This window comes from Taudactylus pleione, unplaced genomic scaffold (genome assembly GCF_031769625.1).
Source record: "Taudactylus pleione unplaced genomic scaffold, aTauple2 ptg000105l, whole genome shotgun sequence".
Lineage (NCBI taxonomy): Eukaryota > Metazoa > Chordata > Amphibia > Anura > Myobatrachidae > Taudactylus > Taudactylus pleione.
Window position 1 is genome coordinate 9,550,203 of NW_028284507.1, and position 24,861 is coordinate 9,575,063.

A 24,861-nucleotide genomic window follows, 5' to 3' on the forward strand; every position below is an offset into this window, starting at 1 on the left:
CAATGTCATATTTAGATGGTGTGAGCTACGAGGGCCAAGCTGCTTGGTAAATCTTACAGAGGGTTTGCATCATTTTAAGAGAGGAGGGGGACCCTTATGCAGCCTCCGTGTGGGCCCCTCCTCTCTGGCAGCGCAGTAGACTCTGGTTTTGTTGCCAGAGTGCACTGCGCATGCACAGGACACAGGACAACATCGCGCCTTCGCTATGTTCCCGAAGACATCTCTATTGTGCATGCACAGGTCTCTGGGAACATTGCACCTTCGCTATATTCCTGAAGACATCTCTACTGCGTATGCGCAAATTACTGGGAACATGGCCGCAGCGCCATTTTCCCAGTGATTTCAGTCTGCAGAACTGGCCGACCCGGGACTCCAGAGAAGTAAGTATAATAAATATATGGATGTGGCGTGGACCTCTGTTGCATACCCTGCACCCATTGTAGATACACCAATATGTGAGATATCTGCTGCGGTCCCTCTGCAAAACATCTGGAGATACTAAATATTAGCGGATATTCCCCCGAAAATAGGTGTTTTTGGGAAATATGTCGCAAATATTTAATGATAAAATGGGCCCCTATACATTTGTTTTCTTATAGTGCACCTTACCTGGTCCTCCATGTTTTACTGTCTTCTTTTTTTTTTACTGTACTATGCAGTAGCAAACAAAATTTTTTTTATCAACCATAGCCAAAAGTGGCAAACAGGTCCAGCCCCAGGTCTACTAGTACCCTGTGCAAGTATTTTTGGAGCCCCCACAGTAGTGTCCAGTGACGTCACTGGCAGGGCCGGCGCTAGGCTGCGCTGCGCCCAGTGCCATCCTGTGTTGCCGCCCCTTCCCTCCTCCGCTCCCTCCCCCTGAGCTTAAATATCTACTATAGCGCTAGGAGGGAGGTGGGCATTTCCTGCGCCCTCCGGAAACAGTAGCGCTCCGGGCGACGGACCGGCTTGCCTGTGCCTGGAGCCGCTACTGGTCACTGGTGTTGGTGTCACCCAGTGTGCCTACTCACACTTTCACCTCTTCAGCTCTGGTATGCTTGCGTGCGCTTGCGGAAGGGTCATGGCTTATGCCTACAAAGCATCGCCCCTGTTGAACCACATTTTGGCGTGTGACCACCTGTCATGCCCCCGTTCGTATCATGCAGCCCCCAGCCTCTCAGGATATAGTGTGCATCATTCATCACCACTATCACCACTGCTTGGTGACAAAATCTGAGCTGGTGACAACTTGCTCTTTTATTCCATGCTACTTGTACTCATGACTCTTTGTGCCAAAGGGGCAGGAATGGGAGCTGGAGGCAGGGCTCTCAAGTGCGGGGTCGGGAATGGGTACTGGGGGGTGGCCAAAATCCAAGAGGCATGGCCATGCTCCAATCCACTAAAATAGATTAAAATACTATGCATGCTCCAAAGGGGTGGGGGTTAGCCGCAAGCACTGCAGGCAGAGCTAGGTACCCATGGAGTGGTGGCCCCCGAATCTTTCTCTCATCCTGTTGGATGATCCCCAGCCCCAGGCCAATCAGGATCCTGGGGGTGGGGTTGAGCTGCGCTACAAAGGGGAACAATGTGAATCCCGGTCAGCAGCTCACTATACTTCATGATGCCGCTTTGATATTTGATCACATTTCTTGGTTGTTTGCATTTTTAATTCTTGGGTCAATGGGCCTCTCTGGTGAGTTTGTAGGTGGCATAATGGCCTTATACTACTCACTGTCTCGGCAGTCCTAATGAACGGCACTATTTTATCTCCTTTTGGGATGGACAATTGAAAGAGATAAAGCTGCCCTGTCTCTCCTCTCATGTTTGCACATATAATATAACCCATCTCTGTGAGAATACTATCCAGTCCACAGTTTACTGGTGTCAGGGAAGGGACCACCAAGCACAATATTGCTTTATACTTGGCCAGTCATGGTTTTCCTCATACATATGTTTCCCTTTAACTGGCATCTCCAAAATTGTAAGTATCTTTGTGTTTACATCATCATAATAATAGTAATCATTTTATTTATATAGCACTTTTCTCCAATAGGACTCAATGAGCTTTACCCATACAGTACCAGGACCAGTTTGAGGGAGAGAAAAGGGAATCTGTAAGTGGCGCACTTATAATAAAATGTAACATTTATTCATTTGTTTTTAAAAAAAATTCAAATTAATATAAAAGCATAGCGAAATATCTGCATAAAAATCAGGTAAGTATAGTGTATAAAGTATGGAAAAGGATTAAAATAAAATAATTGAAATTCTTTTAAATAGTAGAGTGTCTTTTTGATGTCTCCCAATAAATTATATAAATGATCATCCTTTGTTGTCGTCTAGTTTGTTATTTATTAACTCAAGTATATATGGTACGTTCTCACATATAGGTTTCGAATATCCTCAGTAGAAACCCATTGTGTTCACACTTCAGGATGTATTAGATCAGTGATCGCCAACCTTAATTGAGGTTTGAGCTACTTTAGTAAAATGAAACCTCCTAAAGAGCTACTAAAATTGTAGAAAAAAATCTGGCTAATAACCGAACAATTGAAGGTCATTTAAAGAAAATTAAAAAAAAAACTGTTTCATAGAAAACAAAAATGCATTTAATTATTACAGTGATATTGTTGTAGTTTGTAAATAAAATTTAACCACAGTCACATTTCACTGTTAATTACCGGCTCCAAGGAGGTACATTTTTAGTAGAGGAGCAAAAGATACTGCATAGGCAAGGCTGGGCAGGAGTCACTCGCTCGGCCATAGCGTAGACACTGTGGGTTTAACCACAGCTGCAGCAATCACCTGACGTGGTTCCCTGTGGCTCCACCCATGGCGCCGATATAATGTTGGGAGCATGCGTCAGAGGTCACATCCTCCTAGTTTACTCGGCAGTACTGCAGCTAGGTGAGCTACCAAAATTAAGACTGCGAGCTACAGGTTGGAGACCACTGTATTAGATATTCTCTAACTAGTAAAATTATTGCTTACAGTAAGGTAACTTTGTATCTCTATATCCAAGTGTAACAATTGTTACTAATATCAGATAGTTACTTCCAAATATAATGGATACAGTTACCATTGATGAGAGTTCTGGAGATTGTAACTATCATATTCTGCATTCCTCAGTAATAAATAGAAGTGCCATAATTAGTTTGTAAATTATAATTACATCCACATTAAGTGTCTCATTCAGTAATCAATATAGAACATTTATTGAATGATAAATTTGCATATCAAGCAACTCTTAGATGGGATAAATGTTTAGTATATAGCTGTGGTATAAAGCAGCTATTCGATCACATGAAAATTCAGCGCTGTATCCTAATTATATATCCAATATAAAGTAGTCTCATATGAACCTTGGTTAGAAGCAGTTCATCCGTGTCCTTTACTGTATGATATCTCATTTAACAATCAATATACATAGTATACTAATTGATAGGTTTACACAGGAAGCACATCTTAGATGGAATTAGTGTTTATTATATAGCTGTGGTTAAATGCATCTATTCGAATAGATGCATTTAACCACAGCTATATAATAATTGGCACTATCCTGGCTGTGATGGTCTGGTATTTGATTGAAGTGGAGGGCCTGGGACTGTACTTGGCGACGTCCCTCTCCTGCTTCCCTTGACTTCAGCACCCTAAAATTGTTCTTTATCATCCTGCTCTTCCCAATTTTAGACAATTTGGAATTGTGCCAACCGTCAGCTGAGGATGTGCTCCAGCCGGGACTTGTACTGGGACGTCCACCAGAGCATTTGCGAGCTGTCTGCAACTGTGTACACATAGGCAGCATCAGACGCAGATCAGGCAAACATCAACTCCTTCAGTGAGTCTATAGTGACTTAGAACGGGCGCCGTACCTGAGATGCTGGAGCCAAATTTTCAGCATACAGTATCGCAGACGCAGGATGTGACGCCCCCGAAATGGTCGAGTCACGCCTGCGTTTTTATTTGATACTCCCTGTTGCCTCCTCCAAATGCTCCCTGCTTGTCAATCACACTGCGAATAAATAAATCGCGGCTTGCGACTACGGTAATGTACCTCAACACATGCACAGTGCGACAGACGTATGTGCAGTGGCAAAAAAATCGGATCTATTTGCGAAAACATCAGCATTGCATTCAACTCTGTATTAGGCCCAATATTCACTGTTCCCCTGCTCTTCTATCATTATGATTTATAACAACCCTCCATTTTGTGTGTGTTTCTCCCCATCCAGTCAGTTGCTGATGGGTGGCGTCAGATATTTAATCGTTTTAACCCAAGACCACTCATTCCTGTCCGTTTTTGAAATTCTGCCCAAAATTAATATCCCTGACAAGAACTTCTTCCAACTTCGACCTTTCCATAACACGATAAAAAAAGTGCCTCTTTATCAGACCTCGAAACGCTTCTAGAAAATCTTCCCCGAAGAGACTATCTGCTCTGTACTCTGAGCTGACGCCCCCCTCTTTGTCCCGTGTTACTCATGAGATGTTCTCTAGCGTAGATGATGGAGCGGCAGGCTATCAGAAGGCAGTTCCCTCCATATCTGGTTTAGCTACCTAAACGCTGATTGACCACAATTTAATATCCTCAATCTTCCAGGACCACTATCCTTTTGAATCCCAAATGCTTTCTTCTCTGTTTAGGAACCCCTCTGGCAACACATTACCAAAAAACAAATGAATACTAGATGGTGGCGGAGTACTTAGGGCCTGATTCACTACAGATCGCAACTGTGGTTACGCATGCAGTCTGCGGTGATATGCTAATCTATTGCAATCGCCATGTTGTCGCAGTACGACACAGGGATGCCCACCTTACCTTACACACATTTATAATGTTTAGCAAGACTCACACACACTTATACAAGGTCAGACCTTACTCAGGAATTACTCTCATCGCACGCACTGAGCACTCAAGTTGCGTATGGCATCGCAGTGGATAATTTATGTACACCCCTGCAAGGGTGGTTTAACACACTGGCATGCCAGCAGTTCGCCAACACCCCCCCCCCTCTCTTCAGAATAGCCAGTCTGGTATAATCCACCCATTTCTTTTTGTTTATCTTATCTCTTCCCTTTATTTTATGCAGTCACCCACGCCGTTCACCTCCCTCCATTAATATGGTCCTTTTCCATGTCAATGTTTACTACTCTTTGAGTTGATTTTGCCGATTGAGCATTCCTTTCCTTCTGTATTGTGTCTTGGTCATTGACCTTCAATAGCCTTTTACTATTTACAATACTCATCGCTTCAATGGATTGGCAGGGGCGAAACTGAACAATGTATCTTAACTTTGTACTAAGTAAGTAGTAAATGTTGTGTTTACTGTTTATATTCATAACTTTCACTTACTTGATAAATATGTTCTATTCATTGGTGTCAGTGCTAGGAATCGAATTGGCACTATGGAGTGGTACACATAACTATGTGTAGTACTCTCACAGTGTCCACACCTCTGTCCACTGACAGTGGTGTATACAGACAGAGGGTCTGATTCAAAGATGGACAGAATTGCAGAGCTGCACACAAGCGGCTGTGCAAATCATTCCATCTCTTGTGCAAATGCAGAAGGAGGTGTCAGACACTTCCTTGCTTCATTTGCGACCCCAGCACTGTGACCAGCATCACAGGCTGGGATCACCATCGCCGTGATGGTTGTTCCTTTGGTCAGAAATCCACATCCACCGATGCAGAACCTGGCCTCGTCCCTCCCGGAAATCAGGGGCAACGCCCCCGTTTCCGGGAACAGTGACCAGCCACGCCCCCGCTCCGTCCCACAAATGCTGCAGCATGTCAATCATCGGAGATGTACGTTCGCCATCGGATGAACGAACATCTCTGAATCAAGCCCAGAGTACCAGATCATGTATTCAAAATGGCAATGGAACCACCAGAGGAAAAATACACTAACATAACAAGTTCTACCTTAAACTCATGCACCTTGTGGAAAAATATTTCTTATGGAAAATTGAAACCCGGAAACTAAACTATGATTCTTAAGTAATAAAAGCTTCAAAAAATGATCCATATTTATGGTAAGCTTATGGATAGAATATTGGTTCCTGACAAAAGTTTAAATTCTAACTGAGATGTTTGATTATTATTTCCTGTGCTAAATAATTATTTCAATCCTCGACTCCCACTGCCTGTGACTTATCATTTACCACCTACGCGTTTCACCTGCCATTGAAGAAAAAGTGACTTGTTTTATGAACAAGACACATTTTTCCAAACAGAACTTTAGCATGCACACATAATTTACTAACTGTAATACATCAGACATCCCTGTGTACTGTCCACTCTTCTGAAAGCTGTCAAATAAAAAAATAGTGTCTCTTGCCCTGTACAATAGCTCCAAGATGGGCATAACTACCATAGGTGCAAGGGGGGCAGCTACAATGGGGTCCATCTTCCTTGTTTCAAAGTTACATGTGTTATATACATTGTTCACCATTGGAGCCCTTACAAACTTTTGCTATGGGGCCTTTAAATACCTAGTTACACCCCTGCAAGATGCTATTTCTTTCGTTTATATAAAAACATTGATATGATTAAACAAAGACCACACACTGAGGTTTAACATCCCACTGTGAATTCAATTTATTTTGCAGGTACAGCAGTAAAGAGAGGCTCCAGTGGATGAACACAGCGAACGAAGCCCGTGCAGCCCGGAGGTTATATTTACACCGTCTTCAGGTATCACTAGAACAGGGTAATGTCATTTGTGAAAATTTATATACATAAAAGGAGACACTAAAGAACACCATTGTTACAATTGGCAGACATCACACATCCCAAAGTGGTATACAAGACACAATATTATGCTAGTGGGCTCATTCAAGCGAAGGGCAGTTGAATTGCGCATACAGAAAATAATATTTAGCAGGACACAGCGCTTATCTACTCAAACATTGAGTACAGAAAAGGTGACGAATGTCTGTGTATTAGCAGTCTTTAATAAGGCAGAACTGGAGAAGGGATTGGTATAACCTCCTGAGATTCAGGTTTATACCCCTTTTCTACTAGATTGCCGGGTCGCACCCAGGATTATGTTTACGCACACATCCTAGGCACGACCTGGCTGAGACCCGTCAAACAGGAGGCCCTACCCAACACTAATGCCGGGTCGATGATGTCATCGGCATCACGTGATGAGTCGGCGCTTGGAGATCTCCAAGCGCTGGCTCTTCCTCTACAGAGAACTGGACCCGGGTCACATTGACCCGGGTTACCCATTCACACTGCATCACGAGCAGGGTTGAACACGCGTTCAACCCTTCTTGTGACCAGGGTTGAATGCCGGGGCACTCGACCCGGCTTATTTCAACCCTGCCCTTTCACACAGCATAATAACCCGAGTTGCTGCGCGCTCATGTGCAAAAACCGGGTTATTGGAGCTAGTGGAAAAGGGGTATTACTAACAATTTGCAGGTTTGTGTAGTGTACCCACTATTTACATTCAGTAGAGGCAGACATCTTGGGTGATAAGCCATTAGGCAAGTGAATGGAGCCTATCAATTCGTTGGAAAGTAGTGACATCATATACACTTCTTGCCTCACTGATGTCACGGTCATTAATGCATCATATCTCAATGATGTCACTGTGTCCTAGTGAATTGATAGGCTGCATTTGTAAGAATATTGCCTAATCCATTAAAAGACCACCTCTACTGCGTGGAGATGAATTGCACTGTTTAAAGCAGGATCAGGCAACTTTGGGTACTCCAACAATTACAAAACTACACATCCCATGATGCTCCAGCTACAGCTTGTACCTGCTTTAAGGGTTTGGTTACAGCACATGGTAAACTATGCATTCATTTTTACCAATTAGTAGACAATTTCTTTGTTAGTAAGGGCGAAACTTGTATTTTCAAAGCTACACAAGGCTTTTGTTCCATGCATGTAAGTATATGGGTGCAGGCGCGGATAGTTCATACCTATTCAGTAGAAAAGACTGCAAGCAAACACTCTGTTTGGTCCCAAAAGCTACAAATTGAAGAGATACAAAGTTTGTAAACAGAGTCCCATTAACTAGATTACTCAACCGGATTTCCTTTCATATACGTCATCCCTATTATTCCTCCTATATTATGTGTATATATGCAAATATGTATATTGTGATTATTATATAGAGCATTTAGTATATTTAATATATGTTTCAAGATAATTCTGTTTTGGGTTTGAGGTCTTAATCTAAAAACTTCTTCTACAGTATGTAACGGTTTTCACAAATATTTAATCTCTTTAATTAGCGATCACTGATCCATTAAGAACTGCCTGGGAGTACTCATGGGCCATCACCGTTACTGGGATCTATTCTTATCTTCCCGTTGGTCCCTCATATGGCACATCCTGTGGGAGGAGGAGTATAAAGCTTAAACCTACTGCTCTGGTACATGAAAAGGAATCATGCATGGTTATGATGCTTTACGCAAGTAAAATGTGGAACAGATTCAGGTAAAATGTGAAATATAGAAGAAAATGTTGATGAATTAAGTTTCCATTGTTAGGGTTTCTGTTATTATTCCTAATTATTTAAACTTTCTCTTGCGCATACTGCCCTAATTACTTACTGCGTTATTTTTACAGAGTAAGCGGGCAGCACAAGAATCTTCTTTTAGTCTTTTATAATGTTAGTGGAATACATTTTATTTTTGTGAGTATCCTGCTTGCCAGCTTTCTCCAACTGTATACGGGGCACGACCACCCTGGGCTCAATTTTGTTATTATCACATATATACGTGAAAGTGACCTAATCACCTAAGATTCATGAGAATGCATCAAATGACTGAGAAATAATGACATCACTTTGCAGCTCCTGCCTCACCGATGCCACAAATTCTTCATGAATATACGGGCTGAAAATTGGTCCAGTCCACAATATCACTGCCTGCCCTCTAATCTCTTCAACTGCTCTTAATAGTGAGAGAATGATTTATCAAACCCTCTAAAGAGTTTGAGGTGTAGTCCATAGCAGGCAATCAGATTCTAGCTATCATATATCTAGTACAGTCTATAAAATGATAGCTAGTAGCTGATTGGTTGCTATGGGTAATACACTTCCATTTGTCCTCTTTAGTAGGTTTGATAAATCTCCCTCTAATGCTGGGTACACTCATTGGACGATATATTGGCCGATCAATTGATTGGCCAATATATTGTGCCCCCATCGGCCAGTGTGTACGTTGTTCACAGACATATCGCTTTGGCTGTGCTGCACAGCCAATGAACAGATATGTCTGCACACATCTGTCCATCGGCAAGTGTGTATGTACACAGGGGTGCAGAGAGAACGGGGGGGGAGCCGCAAGCTGGTCCTACCCGGGTCCTGCACAGCTCCCCATCCACAGCAACCCAGCACACGCTGCTGTGTGCTGGGCTGCACTGGGAGACTGTACAAGGCTGCTAAAGCAGCAGCCCGAGCAGTCTCCTATGCCAAAGGGGAGGAGCGATCACAATGATCGCGCCCCCCCATTGGCTGTGCACAGGGCTGAGAGGCACACAGCGTCCCCCTCCCCAGCGTGCAGTGCCGCAAATGTTTTTTTTTTTAATGGGGGTGTGGCCACACCTTCCGCGAATAGGCCATGCCCCCTACCTGCCCCACTGCAGCATGCAGATGATGGTTGTTCAGTGTGTATGAACGACCATCATCTGCAGATCACTCGATCTGCAGATATATCGCTATAGTGTGTACCCACAAGTGTCACAAAGATTAACTATGGAGCATAAAATAAATAGGTGGTCAGGTGTATGGGTCACAATTAATTAAAATGCATGGGTAACAGTTACAAACTATTACTTTTGCTTATAGTCCTTATTTTTTTTTATTTTATTGAGTTTATTTTTATTTAATTTAAAATCTGAAACCTTTTGATGACTTGCATGCCACAATGATTCCCTGGTCCTTGGCTATATTTAACTTTCTGTGGTGACTTATGGTAGAATAGTAGTATTTGTTTTCTATTTGTACCTAGTCACTTATTGGCAACATATGGTTGTCTGTAGCAGGGTACATCCAGGCTAAATTCTATAACCAAACTGATCTATCCATATGGCTATGAGACTGCATTACAGCATAAGATTAAAATCTCAAGTACTGCTTTACTGAATTGATATGAGCAAGTAGTAGTGACACGGTGACTGTCCCATAGAAGGGCAATACGTTTTATATATTAATTATTATTAAGTAGTCAGCCCAGAAGCTTTTGTCCCTTCCATTTCTGCAGGGCCATTTGCGGCAGGCCACACCTTCATTCGGCAACCATTTTGTAACCCCCATCACTTGCATACGACTAAAATAAACACATTGCATTCATAAATACTCCAAAAATAAACCTTTTAAAGAAACACCAAAAACGACAAAAATAAATAAATAAATTGTAGCCGTAGAGGAAAGTTGAACGGAAGCCAGCTATAGTGTTCAGACAATTATAAAAATGTCATTTGTTTTTTTTTGTTTTTTTTTTCTTGTGAGCTAAGCAGGAATCTGTTTCAAGAGTCAGTGGATTTACCGTGCTGCACCGGGCACAGGCTGTCCAAATCTCCTAAAAAAAACACACCTCAGGAATAAGCATCCACATCAGGCCTCTGCGTCCATAGGTACGTTTAAGCTCCCTTCTCTGGAAGCGAAGGAGCTCCTATACCCTACAAGGCAGAACAGTTTTATGGGTCGGGAGATCAAGACTCTGCCTTCTCTTTCTCCTTCTTTTTTCCTTTCTTTAGGAATGAGGGAGTGCGAAACTTCTTTTTCTTTTTGGAGGGTGATTTGGTGGGGGAGCCCTCTGGGGAGGCATTGGGGACCGTCTCGTTTTTCCCTTTGGGGGCTTCTGTAACTTTCGGAGGTGTTTCCTCCTGAGGAGGTTGATCTTCCTCTTTTCCGTTCAGCACCACAGTGGCCTGGACCTTCTCTTCAGCAGCTTCTGTGGTTACTGGGGCATCCTCCTTCCTCTCTGCTCCTTTAAAGATACACAATATAGACACGCACACACACAAAAAAAGAAAATTATAATTATGCTTTATTTATTTTAAATTAAAGCCCTAAAAGCAATACAGAATGTCTTGAAAGACTTCTGTAGCCTATCAGTTAACATTTTCTTAACTGTACTCTAATTCAATAAGCAATATTGAATTAGAATATATTTCTTCATTATTTAAAATAGTAAATAAAACAAAATAAAGATTGACAGTTTTAGAATTTATGGACTACTGTGCTTTAGAAATGATTTCAGCCCTTTTTTATATATTTATCTGGTCTTTTATAGTGCAGAAGAATACTGAAAGCACAATCAATAATCAACTCACAACAACCGTTTCCTAGGTGACTGGGAGCTCATGAAGGGTCAGTGATAGACTAATAAACAAACCAGTTAGGTTATTTGTTCATTAAGCACCTACATTATATAATTCAATGCAGAGCTGTAACTAGACTTTTTGGTGCCTGTGTCAGAGAGCATTGGTGTGTCCTCCTCCCCATTGTTTAAATATGGACATGATAGTGCACCTGGAAAAGAGCCATGGCCTCATGGGGAAGGGCCAGGGAAGAGATAGGGGAGGTCAGGAGATGCTGGGGATAAAAGAAGAGGAAGCTACAAGTGAGAATGATAATAAACAGGAAAAGTGACAGGCCCAAACAGCGCCCCCCTGCCCTGCGGTGCCCTGTGCCATGGCACTGGTCGCACCACCCTAGTTACGGTGCTGATTCAATGAGCGTAGCTGAAAACTGCATTCAAGAATGTAAGCTTGGCTAATATATATGAAGTGTACATCATACATCCCAATATTCAAACATGGAATAATGGAACACAATAAGCTCAGTCAAAACCCATTCCAAATTTGCTAATTTCCCATGCCCAAACCATGCAGTAAAGCCCACTTAGGGATGAACCCGAACCCCCCCCATTTTCATGCATGTCTCACATCCTGAGTTCTGCAAACTGGGACTGTCCTGCTAAAACATTGCGACAGTTGGGATATATCATATATATGGTGTACACACCGCAGAGACACAGCAGGAGTAGTCATTTTATAGGCCTCATACCTCAGTGAAGTTCCTGGTGAATTCATAGGCAGAAATATTGGTAATATTGGCACATCCGTAAATGGTTGATAAAAGCTATTTTATTAACAAAACCTGTTTGCTCTAGTGATAATAGGTGTTAAGATGTCGGGGGACGGGATGCTGGACATCAGTATACCGACACAGAAATCCTGATGCCCGTCAGGAAGCAGATGCCGCGATCCTGAAGGGAGCAAGATACCGACGCTGGCACCCCGAAGCTAAGTATACTAGCGATAGCTCGGGCATGGGTGGGTTAGGATTAGGGACCCCCCATGGGTGGCTTACGGTTAGGCTGCTGGGCGAAGTTAAGTTTAGGGTGCGGGAAGGGGGGGGTTAGGCACCACCGGTGGGAGGATAGGGTTAGGGGGGGAGAGGAGGAGGCTTAGGGCACTTAACGGCCTCTGTCGGGATTTTGAAGAGCGGGATGCTGATGTCGGTCTTCTGACCGCCGGCATCCTGTTGAACGGTATATCATACCGATTCCGTAATAACCCCTATTACAATGCCCTTGGAAAAGATTTGAAAATCACCAAATAGGAAAGAACTTACCTGAGGTAGCTCACGAGAGTATGGTTTAATAATCTGCTGTAAAACCATTTCTGTCCCTGCTACCTAAAATGGTTTCACTGTAGCTTTGCTGAAGCAATTTTGTTAATACTTGTCAGGAATCTGCAAACTCAGACAGCTCTCATTTTCCTTGTGTCTCCTATATACCCACTTTGTGAGCTGGACCAATACGACTTATCCAATAACTGGTACATGGAAAACACAGGGCCTCTACTAGATCTAAAGGGTGCAGATTTGCTGTCCTGTGTGCTGTTAGAAAGCATTTGATTTCTCCATGGTTCACCTGAGGATGGTTTCCCTTCAAAAGGGGATAGGGATTTCTTGGAACTTGAACCGTGTTCCCTTTATTGTGGTTGATGGTCAGAGTAGCTGCACCTTTATTGTTACTGCCCAGAGAACCCTGGGAGCTGTTCTTACCATGCTAATAAAACCCAGCCTGAGTTACAAATTGCACCTTTAATCTGGATTTGCAACAGACTGAGCCATGGAGTGCTCTCTGGGCCTCATTTACATTCATTTGTGTGTAGGGTATGGGCACGTTTAAGTGTAGTCCAAACATACTGTACATGTGCTGATGCTTAATTCAACGCAAGTCGGACATTCTGACACTACAGTCATTGGTCCATTGCATGCACGGAACGAAATGTGGATTACTGCCTGTTTGCAGAGCTGTACTGCAGAACCATCCCCATCTGTTCAGTTGGTGTCATAGCGGTCATCATTGTCAGTGTGCAGTGGCACTACAGCTGCATACCTGCTACAATATTTAGGTATATGCTCAAATCTGCATAGCACACTATTTCATCTACATGGACTCACTAAACTATGCCTACATGTAGAAGCACAGTTGCTACCCGGGTGCAATCTATCAGCTGCAAGTGGAGATGTACATACTTGGTTCTGGATTATGCAGTGTGAGAAAACAGGTAGAATCCATCTGCAAAACTGACTTCCACTCAGCCCTGCATCAGCCCCATAGTCTCATCTTGGCTGCAGATGTCTCACACATAACATGTCTTTTATAATACATGATTTGTGGTTACATGAGCTAATATGAAGTTTCACAATGGTGCAAATTCCAGAACACCAGCGCAGACCAGTGCTCCCACTTACGTCACACGGACTCTACCGCGATGGCACCGAATGGAGATTTCCTGATGTCCACTGACTTTGTCAGCATCGCACAAATTATTTTAAATCCTTCCTTTTCAGTAAAAGTAAAGCACAGAGTAGACCTCTTGTTATATCCCCACTATCTTATGTGGAGGAAGAGCTTAGCACTATATAGTAGTGTTCATTGTAGCACCCTGCGCCTGTCACAACCCGTGCAGTTCCTCTTTCCTGCCTGGGGTGTCGCTCTCTGCTCAGGTGCTTCTTGCACACTCTGGTCTGTATCTCAACAGTTTGTTGCATCAGCTGATACCTACAAACTTCTGAGATACAAACCAGAGTGTGCTAGAAGCACCAGAGCAGAGAGCGACACCCCAGGCAGGAAAGAGGAACATGGTGCTAGAATGAACACTGTATTTGCTGTGGGGAAAAAAAAATTAGCATTAGAAGCACCATTTACAAAGCAAGCAGCTAAAATATACACACTTTTTCCATGTTAATATGTGTTATTAGGGAAAAGTTGCTGCTTGGATTGTTAGTTCATAGGAAGTGCATTAGGTAGTGCAAAAAACCCCTGTCTACAAGATAGCCCCCAATCCACTGCCTGTACAGGGCCTAGGCAGGTGAGCTTGTGTGCCATCTCAAGGTGGTCTTTTTACATTGCAAAATCTGGATGCCATGTTATCAATGTTTTGACACTACAGTCAGTGGTCCATTGACATTTAAATTAAGTCTATTAAGTGAAGGAGATATATATATAAAAAAAAATTTGTTTACAAAGTTTGACTGAAAGTAGACTGCCTTGCATGGTAACCAAATGGCTGTAGTGTAAAACAGGAGTGATTCTTGGGGGAGCAGAAGCCTTGGGAGGGTGGAGAGCAGCAAGCCAGGCCATCTATACTTACTACAGAGACAGGTATTCAGAGTCTGAGGGCACTCCTGCCATGAGACAGCACATGGAAAGAGAAGGGGAAACATTGTGGCGACACACACACACACAAAGACACAATGACATCATGTGATCACAATGAATACACAAAGAGCTAAAGAAGAAAGTGAAGAACAGGACAGAGTCAAATACTGACTTCCATGGAGAGAGTGCAATATTCCCAGCCTGTGTCTATGGAGAAAGACCATAGAGACCTCAACTCATACTGTGTAATAACACCAGTACGGAAGGCTTCTCGCCAGGGTGTATAGGCACACGTCTATGTGAGGCCATGGGTCAGTGTGACTGCCCTGGATGACATCATACACCATGGTGAGAAGCAAATGAATCTATTATACAGAGTTATATTTGGATAAAACAATTCTTATAATTGGTTTGACTAGTCTCAACTTGCTGACAGAATGGAAGTTTGAGATATTCCTAATTCCTTATCCCTACCCATCAGCAAAATAGTCTATAACAGAAACATAGAAAAAACTCTATACAAATAAGAAGTGAAAACAACATAGTCAGGTCTCAAGTCTAAATGATGTAATTTCCAGGAGTTCTAGCACAGCCCCAGACATGTAGGGACATACCGTCTGAGGACTTGGAAGGAGACACAGTCAGAGCCATGGTCTTTGCAGGAGATCTTACAGGAGAAGTAGGTGGGGTCACCAGTGACGGCTGGGATTCCTCATCGGCAGCTTCCTTCTCTCCTGGATCTGTACATACAGAGGGACATTATGGCCATAAATGCTGGCGACATTGACAATAGGCTGAATATTGCTAAATAGGTGGCCCCAAAGGTGGCCAATTCAAGTCACTTCATAGTACCATTTGTGTGTTAAAAACTAATAGAGAGATCCGAACCACTCATCTCTAAAAACTAACATCAGCTAATAAAAAGTCTATTTTTGTTATATAATTCCAGTATTAAAATATAGTCCATATGGAATTTGTGCATAGGATAAATACATAGGACATTATTAAGGATGTGCATGTCTAATAGCAGCATGGCTTTGCTTGATCACAACCTGTCTTGACCTAAAAGATCTGTTTGGTGAATCAGCTGGAACTTAAATCATGGGTCATGCCTACCATCAAGGGCAATCTTCTTCCTCTCCACCTCCTTCTTGTACTCGTCAAGCTCTTGGTCTGTCAGCTGGCTGAAAGGGTTGGGTGGCTCTGGTTCCGGCGGGATCTCCTCCACAGGCTGCTCCCTGATTTCGGTTTCTGTTTTGGAAGCCAGCTGACTGTCTGCAGACTGCAATTAGAAGGTAGGTGAAAGGCTTTCTCCACCCTTAAATCAGTTGCACCTATTTCCCTTTAGACACTCTTGTGAGAAGTATTTTATTAATCATACTTATCTACCCGATGAGCATAGCACTGTCTAAAGTCTCTACATACTGTTCAACATACTTGTGCCTCCAACCTATGCTCACTATAATGTGCAATTATATATTGAATGTAAAGCCCCTTGGAGACTCTGGCCAGTAAAACCATCAAAAGGTCTCCATGCAACAGGGATCATAGCTGAGTACAGACAGCACATTCATCACGGGAATCACTGGGTAGGTAGTTAACAAAGTAGCAGGGAGCATTACATGAGTGCCAAGAAAAAGAACAAATTAGTCAGAAGTGGGTACAGTAATAACCTCTTTATCAATGTCATGCACATGCATTTTGATTTAGAGGATACCATTGATTAACAAAACAAATTACAGGAGCAGTTTTAGGTTTTGTTGAGTTACTGCTAATTAATTGCAGGATGATGTGAATACCTTCTGTTCTAAGTAGGGCAATAATGTATTATATAGCCGTTTCTGCATGCACTTCAAAGACGCGATTGGCATGTTGACATTTCAGGTACTCTTTTTGGAGCAGGTCAGATATCTTTGGTTGAATGTGACCGAATAGACCTGGGAATCGCTATCACCTAATGTCGGGGATTTGCATTGCTGTTGTTACAGATCACGTCTGATTAATTTGGTGGACATATGAAAATATTAACTGCAACTCTACTAAAACATTACTTTCTAGGTAGTGTGAGCATTTAGGAAAAATGTATATACCGGACTTCTGCTTTTATCCGTTATTACACTTGCTAGTAGCTGAGACTGCGGCCCGGCTGACTTCACATCCTGGCGATTCTGCTCTCGGATCTGTTTAAAAAAAAAAAAAAAAAAAGGTGAACAAGGTAAGTTTAGAGATAAAAAAAATTAAAACTACTGTATTTGCTTAATCACACAGTAACCATTTTAACAGTGACTATTTGATTTGTAGATCTTCCACAAGTATTGCTATTTTTATTGCTATTGAAATTTCCCAATGTAGGGTTTCTTATCCCTTTAGCACAGGGGTGGGGAACCTTTTTTCTGCCAAAGGCCATTTTGATATATTTAACATTATTCGTAGCCCTGGGTTAGACCTCGCTCCTCCATATGTTGTCACACGGGGACGGGGCAACAATCATCAGTGACTACAGCAATGCCTGAAGCATCCTGAGGACGCTCCGGGGATCCTAAGGGCGCTCCAGGCGGCACTGCTGCATAGATTCTGGCTGCAGGGTGCCACTATAGGCACCCTGTTATCCAGATGAGGATAGCATAAAAAAGCTCACAGGACCAGACCAAATGATTCCGGGGGCCTCATATGGCCCCCGGACCTGAGGTTCCCCATCCCTGCATTAGCACAAAGGTCAAATTTGCAGAGGGATAAAACAATGGTGTATTCCACTATCCTGATCTATTTATTTAATGCAATTAACGTCTGGCTTTAATTAGAACTACAATATATACAGATCTGTTCTGATGTCATATTGTGCTATTAACAACATGTGAATAACTAGTACAAACAGACTAAATTTGAACACACCTTGTTCCTGGTCTCTAAGACCTCACGAGGGTCGGTGAAGAGTGGCACAAATTGGTTGGGGTTCTCAATACGGATGGGCATCCCACTGCTGGGCTTCACTACTTCATCTGCCTTCAGCCACTGCAGGATGAAATATAGTGATAATAAGTTTGTATGACCCATATCCAATATCTACGTTAGATGATCACCATCACAGGTCTATACGCAGGGGCACCGAGAGGGGGGAAGGGGAGCGAGTACGAATTACCCAGGCTTGCTGGAGGGGCCAGACAGAGCCTGGGTCTGACGCCACGCCCCCCTTCCTCCGTGTCAGCTGAGCAGCCCAGCACACGCCGCCGCGTGCTGTGCTGCAACAGGAGACTGTTTGATGCTACAGCGCAGCAGCAGGCGCAGGCTCCTCCACCTGCTGTGAGGAGTGCCCCCCCCCCCCCTGAATTTGTGCTGGGCTGAGTGGCTCACAGCGCGCAGCTATGGTTTTTTTCTTAAGGGGGCATGGTCACACCTACCGCGATCAGGCCACACCCCCATGACCCAGGCCTGGTGCGGTTCTTGGCAGTCCTGACTATAGGAGAGATGTAGCAAGCCTTCTAAAGAATGGAGAAGTGGACAAGTGAAGAATTTGTCCATAGCAACCAATCAGCTTCTACCTATCATTTTATAGAATGTACTTGATAAATGTTAGCAAGCAGCTGTTTGGTTGCTATGGGCAACTTCACCACATCCTATTGTGCTACAGGTAGTCACTGTAAAGGATGCTTTATAAATGTGCCTAGCACATGACACAGCAAAGCAGGGTGCAGTCCTTTAAAAATGAATGAATTTAACATAACAATCAGGAGATTGTATTGTGATCAGGCCTGAGCTAGGATGTCAAAGGCAGCAGATTGAACAGACTGTGAAAGCGACCCAACCATCTGTCATCGACAGTCTAGTGTTTTGCAGATGGTGGGCTATGCAGCAAATAAGTTGTAAAAGTAAAGTACTTCGGGCCAATGTAATAGGGTGAGATGTGAGAGTTTTCTCACACTTTTTAAACTCAGCTAATGTAATAGAATCCGGGAACAGGCAAGCTCACATGTTTTTCATACTCAAAAAACTCTCACGATTTAAACTCTCAACCAGATGTTTTACCATTTTGAAGATACAACTTGACCAATGTAATAGTGCGAGAGTATACTGCTAAACTCTCACCCTATTACATTTGGCCCTAAGTATGACAACAGTTATCTAGTGATTTCAGAACTGTTGAATTAAAAGAATTATTACTAATTTGGCCCATGTGTCATATATGTTGGGTGGGTTTCGGTATATATGTAATTCATCTTGTCGACATACAGTACTGTAGCCAGGGATGTGTGTTCAGGTGAGGCAGAGCCTTTCCTGCCATACTTAGGTATACTCCAAAGTTTTGACTATAAAAATAATAAAGAAAATATTATAAATATCTTCTTTATATTATTCTAATCATTTTTATAGTCAAAACTCTGGGGTAAAAAGTGTATGGCAGGTGACGCACTGCCTCCCCTGTCTACCTTTTCCACACATCCCTGATCAAAACACACCAAATTTCCAGCACTATATACTGCTGCACCTTTATATAATGCCCACATGTACCCTCGGGTTCATATACAGTCAGGTGCATAAATATTGGGACATTGACAGAATTTTCATATTTTGGCCTCTATTCACCACCACAATGGCTTTGAAATGAAACAAACAAGATGTGCTTTAACTGCAGACTTTCAGATTTAATTTGAGGGTAATTATATCCAAATCAGGTGAACGGTGTAGGCATTATAACGTTTTCTAGATGTGCCTCCCAGTTTTTAAGGGGCCAAAAGTAATGGGACAAACTAAATAATCCTAAATCTAACTTTCACTTTTTAATACTTTGTTGCAAATCCTTTGCAGGCAATTGCAGCCTGAAGTCTGGAACGCATAGACATCACCAGACGCTGGTTTTCATCCCTGGTGATGCTCTGCCAGGCCTCTACTGCAAATGTCTTCAGTTCCTGCTTGTTCTTGGGGCATTTTCCCTTCAGTTTTGTCTTCATCAAGTGAAATGCATGCTCAATCGGATTCAGGTCAGGGGATTGACTTGGCCATTGCATAACATTCCACTTTTTAGTCTTAAAAAACTCTTTGGTTGCTTTTGCAGTATGCTTCAGGTCATTGTCCATCTGCACTGTGAAGTGCCGTCCAATGAGTTCTGAAGCATTTGACTGAATATGAGCATATAATATTGCCCGAAACACTTCAGAATGCATTCTGCTGCTTTTGTCAGCAATCACGTCATCAATAAATACAAGGGAACCAGTTCCATTGGCAGCCATACATGCCCACGCCATGACACTACCACCACCATGCTTCACTGATGAGGTGGTATGTTTTGGATAATGAGCAGTTCCTTTCCTTCTCCATACTCTTCTCTTCCCATCACTCTGGTACAAGTTGATCTTTGTCTCATCTGTCCATAGGATGTTGTTCCAGAACTGTAATGGCTTTGTTAGATGTTGTTTGGCAAACTCTAATCTGTTCTTCCTGTTTTTGTGGCTCACCAATGGTTTACATCTTGTGGTGAATGCTCTATATTCACTCTTGTGAAGTCTTCTCTTGATTGTCGACTTTGACACATATACACCTACCTCCTGGAGAGTGTTCTTGATTTGGCCAACTGTTGTGAAGGGGTTTTTCTTCTGTCATCCACCACAATTGTTTTCCGTGGTCTTCCGGGTCTTTTGGTGTTGCTGAGCTCTCAGGTGCGTTCTTTCTTTTTAAGAATGTTCCAAACAGTTGATTTGGCCACACCTAATGTTTTTGCTATCTCTCTGATGGGTTTGTTTTGATTTTTCAGCCTAATGATGGCTTGCTTCACTGATAGTGACAGCTCTTTTGGATCTCATATTGAGAGTCGACAGCAACTGATTCCAAATGCAAATGTCACACCTAGAATCAACTCCAGACCTTTTACCTGCTTAATTGATAATGAAATAATGAGGGAATAGCCCATACCTGTCCATGAAATAGCTTTTGAGTTGATAGTCCCATTACTTTTGGCCCCTTAAAAAGTGGGAGGCACATATAGAAACCGTTGTAATTCCTACACCGTTCACCTGATTTGGATGTAATTACCCTCAAATTAAATCTGAAAGTCTGCAGTTAAAGCACATCTTGTTTGTTTCATTTCAAAGCCATTGTGGTGGTGAATAGAGGCCAAAATATGAAAATTCTGTCAATGTCCCAATATTTATGCACCTGACTGTATGTATCTGTAAATCTGGCTCTGATATTAGCCAGTGCCTCCCCAGCCATTTACCTCTCCACACGTCACTGACTGTAACTGTAATGTCATCATTGAACGTGTCGACATGTTCATGATCTCAACATTGACCACGTCAACACGGATGTTACTTCGGCATATTAGTTTTTTTTTCTCATTCTGTCCCCAAATGTTACGACAACCCTAATGCTAACTCCGAGCATCGTGGAAACATCGACATTGTGACAATGTCGACATTTCTGATATCGACATTCTGTCAATGTCGACAACTTCCAGGTGTCAACATTAATGATGTCGTCACCATCAATATCGATTAATATCAACATTGTTAATGTTAAGTGCCAAAATAGTGGCTGCATACCGGCGTTAACAAATTAAATGGTAATGGAAATTCCAATGATAAAGAGGTACCACTTGGTAGTAAATTTGTACATTGAGCTAAGAAGTCACTGAGAGTTTTACAGAAAGGTACCATCAGGCTTATTCATTTACTTCATTTACAGGACCAGTGGCATCAGAAAGAAATGCCAGCTAGGAGGATTGTGGCTCTGTTGGTGACACATGGTACTGCAAATTTCCAGCAACCCATGAGTTGTCTTCTTGCCTTTAGGGAGACATCTCTTATGATGCACTATAAGTATGTGCATTGGTAATTAAGAGACAGTTAATCATGTTCAGTAGAAACTCATTGACAAAATAAGTGGAACTTGTATAAGAGGAGATTCAGTCTTGTAGGAACGGGATGCAATCACTATGCCGACGTTCAAAATGTCGACAATCAATGTTGATACCACAATGTTGACCATTATGACATCAATATTGCTGAAATGTTGACACAGAACATGTTGCCATCTGCAGAATGTTGACATGTTCACAATGTGGAACCTGGTAGGAACATAGGTGCATGATAATAAAAATGTGTGTTTAGAATTCCTTGTGCAGGGAAGTGGGTGCAGTGTGGGGGCATTCGCTCACTAGACTTCCCTGTGAAATAATTACTTGTGAGTCCTCCAGTCTACACTGTCAGGGGGATCGCCATAAATGGACTGTAGTGGCACTGTACCACAGGAGCAGGGCTCTTCCAGTGTTACGTGTCCCCTTACCGTGGTTTTGCTCCTTTGGCTGCTTATATTTTCCTCTGCCACATTGACTCGCAAGTAAGTGTTAGGCGTATTCAGCCAGCGGGTCTTCTCCTTCTGCTGCTTCTGGGCGTGCTGCCGTAATGTTGAAAGAGGGATTCCTTCTTCTTCAAAGACGAATGCAGTGACTGTGGCAGGAATCTCCACATCGCTCTTGTGTCTAGTTTTCTCTTGTACAAATGGGTGTCGGTATGTATAACCTGTACGGTAACCCTGCGGGGCATAGATCACACTTTAGACTCTCATAATTTGGAAATTAATAAATTTGAACCCGATTCTTAGTGGGACGCTGACGCTGCCTTGGCTGCATCTTTTGACGCAGTCACGTCTTATGCTAATGCTGTGGCCAAGGGGCTGCAACGTTTTTAGGTTGCAGGGGTCAAGATATAATTTCATTTGGCACCTCTAAGGTGCCCCCTAAGTGGCAGGTGGCGTAACCCACCACACCACCTACCTGACAGAGATCAATAAGCCTGAGGGGTCTTTGCTTTTGTTGATTTGGCCACTGTATGCTCACCCCCAGTCTCCTCACAGACACAACACTGACACAGCGCTAACAGCTTTGGGGAACACATGCAGCCAATAGTGCGTCCCTGTACAGACAAGTTATCCAAGCAGCGCTGGGAGAGGAGAGCGATTGCCCGCGTGCTGCTGGGAGTTGTAGTTTGACGTAGGTTTAGGAGCTATTTGCTACTGCGCACTGAGCGAGTGTTTTTCAGCAAATTAAAGTCGTTCCAGCATTTTTGGGGTTCAGAAAAAGGTCTGTATAGTTATTTTGCATTGTTATTATACAAGTTTGTAAAAAACACTTTCACCTCTTATCTGCAAGTTCAAAAACCCCTCTACTATCCATACAGCACACCCACATACCTCTCCCACATTTATATCTCTCCTTACCTGTCTCACATCATTTACACCTCCACATACCTGTCCCACATCATTTACACCTCCACATACCTGTCCCACATCATTTACATCCCCACGTACCTATCCCATATCATTAAACCTCTACCTACCTGTCCCACATCATTTACACCCCCACATACCTGTCCCCCATCATTTACACCTCCACATACCTGTCCCCCATCATTTACACCTCCACATACCTGTCCCCCATCATTTACACCTCCACATACCTGTCCCCATCATTTACACCTCCACATACCTGTCCCCCATCATTTACACCTCCACATACCTGTCCCCCATCATTTACACCTCCACATACCTGTCCCACATCATTTACACCTCCACATACCTGTCCCCCATCATTTACACCTCCACATACCTGTCCCATATCATTAAACTTCTACCTACCTGTCCCCCATCATTTACACCTCCACATACCTGTCCCACATCATTTACACCTCCACATACCTGTCCCACATCATTTAACTCATTATTGAGCTTTTTAGATAAATTTACCTGAAAATAAAGGATTTCCCTACCTTTTCACCTGCTCAGAGGAATGCGCACAAAAAAACACAATATTTCCTCTGAAATATTTCCTCTGCAGTGCCAGTTCGCTGTGAGAATGGCTTGCAGGACCCTCCTCGCACCTAATATGCATCCTGCTACTCCCTGTACTATACACACACACCATTGCAAGTAATCTCTCGCCGCCCAATGTACAGACATGGACACGCACATATAGTTACTACAATGTCAGACTCCACCCAAATATAGACATAGAGACTCCCAATCCCTCTAATCTAGCAATTCATGCAGCAACTAATAATGCATTAAGTTTTTTTTTAGAATAGGTGCACATTTAAGTGGTTTGGTTTAGTCCTAAGCAATAATAAGAGTTATGGTATAACATACCTTTGTTAACTCTTTTTCTTCGAGGTCCATGGGGTCCACAGCCATTACGTTGAGGTATGAATCCCGGTCACCAAACAGTTAATACAAATAAGCTCTCTGCTCCCAGGATGCACCGGGTTTCCTCCTCATATACCCCACCCCCTGGTTCAGGTGGCCAGTTCGTTACCAAGCTCAAGCAGGCGGAGACAAACAAAGGGTAAGAAAGAAAAGACCCATACTTAAGAGTCCAGACTCTCAAGAGAAGAAACTACAGAAAACCTCCCCCAGAACTACAGGTGCGTCTGGGTGGGTGTCCTGTGGACCCCATGGACCCTGAAGAAAAAAAGAGTTAACAAAGCTATGTTCTACCATAACTCTTATTTTCTTCTTCGGGGTCCATGGGGTCCACAGCCATTACGTTGGGGATATCCCAAAGCACTAACCCTACGGGCGGGGACGCTCCTGACTCTCGGAAGAGAGGAGAATCCTACGCCCGAAGGAGGCATCCTGAGAGGCAAAAGTGTCAAAGGCATAAAATTTGACAAAGGAATGGATGGAAGACCATGTGGCTGCTTTACATAATTGCTCAGCAGAAGCACCAGGTTGGGCCGCCCATGATGGACCTACCGCCCTAGTAGAATGTGCCGTCACTGAATCTGGCATACCAGCCTGTGTATAAGCCAATGAAATTGCCATGCGAATCCACCTGGCCAGTGTCTGTTTATTGGCTGGCCAGCCACGCTTATGACAACCATAAAGCACAAAAAGTGAATCGGACTTCCTCCATTTGCTCGTGCGTTTAACAAATTCTCAACGCACGGACCACATCCAGGGAAGCCTCACCTTGTGAGAGACTTGTGCCCTGAAATGCTGGAACTACTATTTCTTCATTAATATGAAATTTAGACACCACTTTCGGAAGGTAACCCTCCCTAGCACGTAGTAATGCTCTATCTTGATGAAATATCAAGAACGGCTCCCGGAAGGAAAGCGTAGCCAAATCCGACACTCTACGTGCAGATGCCATAGCAAGGAGGAATACAGTCTTTGCTGTTAGCCACTTGATGTCTATTGAATTTAAAGGCTCGAACGGAGGAACTAAAGTCAAGTCCCATGGAA

At 43.1% G+C, this 24,861-nt stretch overlaps 1 protein-coding gene across 4 annotated transcripts in view; it reads right to left on the reverse strand.

Moving 5' to 3' along the window:
- Positions 1 to 6,555: 6,555 nt before the first annotated feature.
- ADD2 (adducin 2) overlaps positions 6,556 to 24,861 on the reverse strand; it is a 91,232-nt gene continuing 72,926 nt past the window's right edge. For 2 of the 4 annotated variants that reach the window (XM_088470835.1, XM_088470834.1), the window contains exons 10-15: positions 21,907 to 22,155; positions 17,524 to 17,643; positions 16,722 to 16,811; positions 15,748 to 15,913; positions 15,246 to 15,371; positions 6,556 to 10,938 (exon numbers count right to left, since the gene is read on the reverse strand). In XM_088470835.1, coding sequence (XP_088326961.1) covers positions 10,661 to 10,938; positions 15,246 to 15,371; positions 15,748 to 15,913; positions 16,722 to 16,811; positions 17,524 to 17,643; positions 21,907 to 22,155 — 1,029 coding nt within the window. In that variant the 3' untranslated portion in view covers positions 6,556 to 10,660. Of the gene's footprint in view, positions 10,939 to 14,623; positions 14,658 to 15,245; positions 15,372 to 15,747; positions 15,914 to 16,721; positions 16,812 to 17,523; positions 17,644 to 21,906; positions 22,156 to 24,861 lie in introns of all 4 variants that reach the window. The other 2 variants (XM_088470838.1, XM_088470837.1) reach the window with 2 other exon arrangements.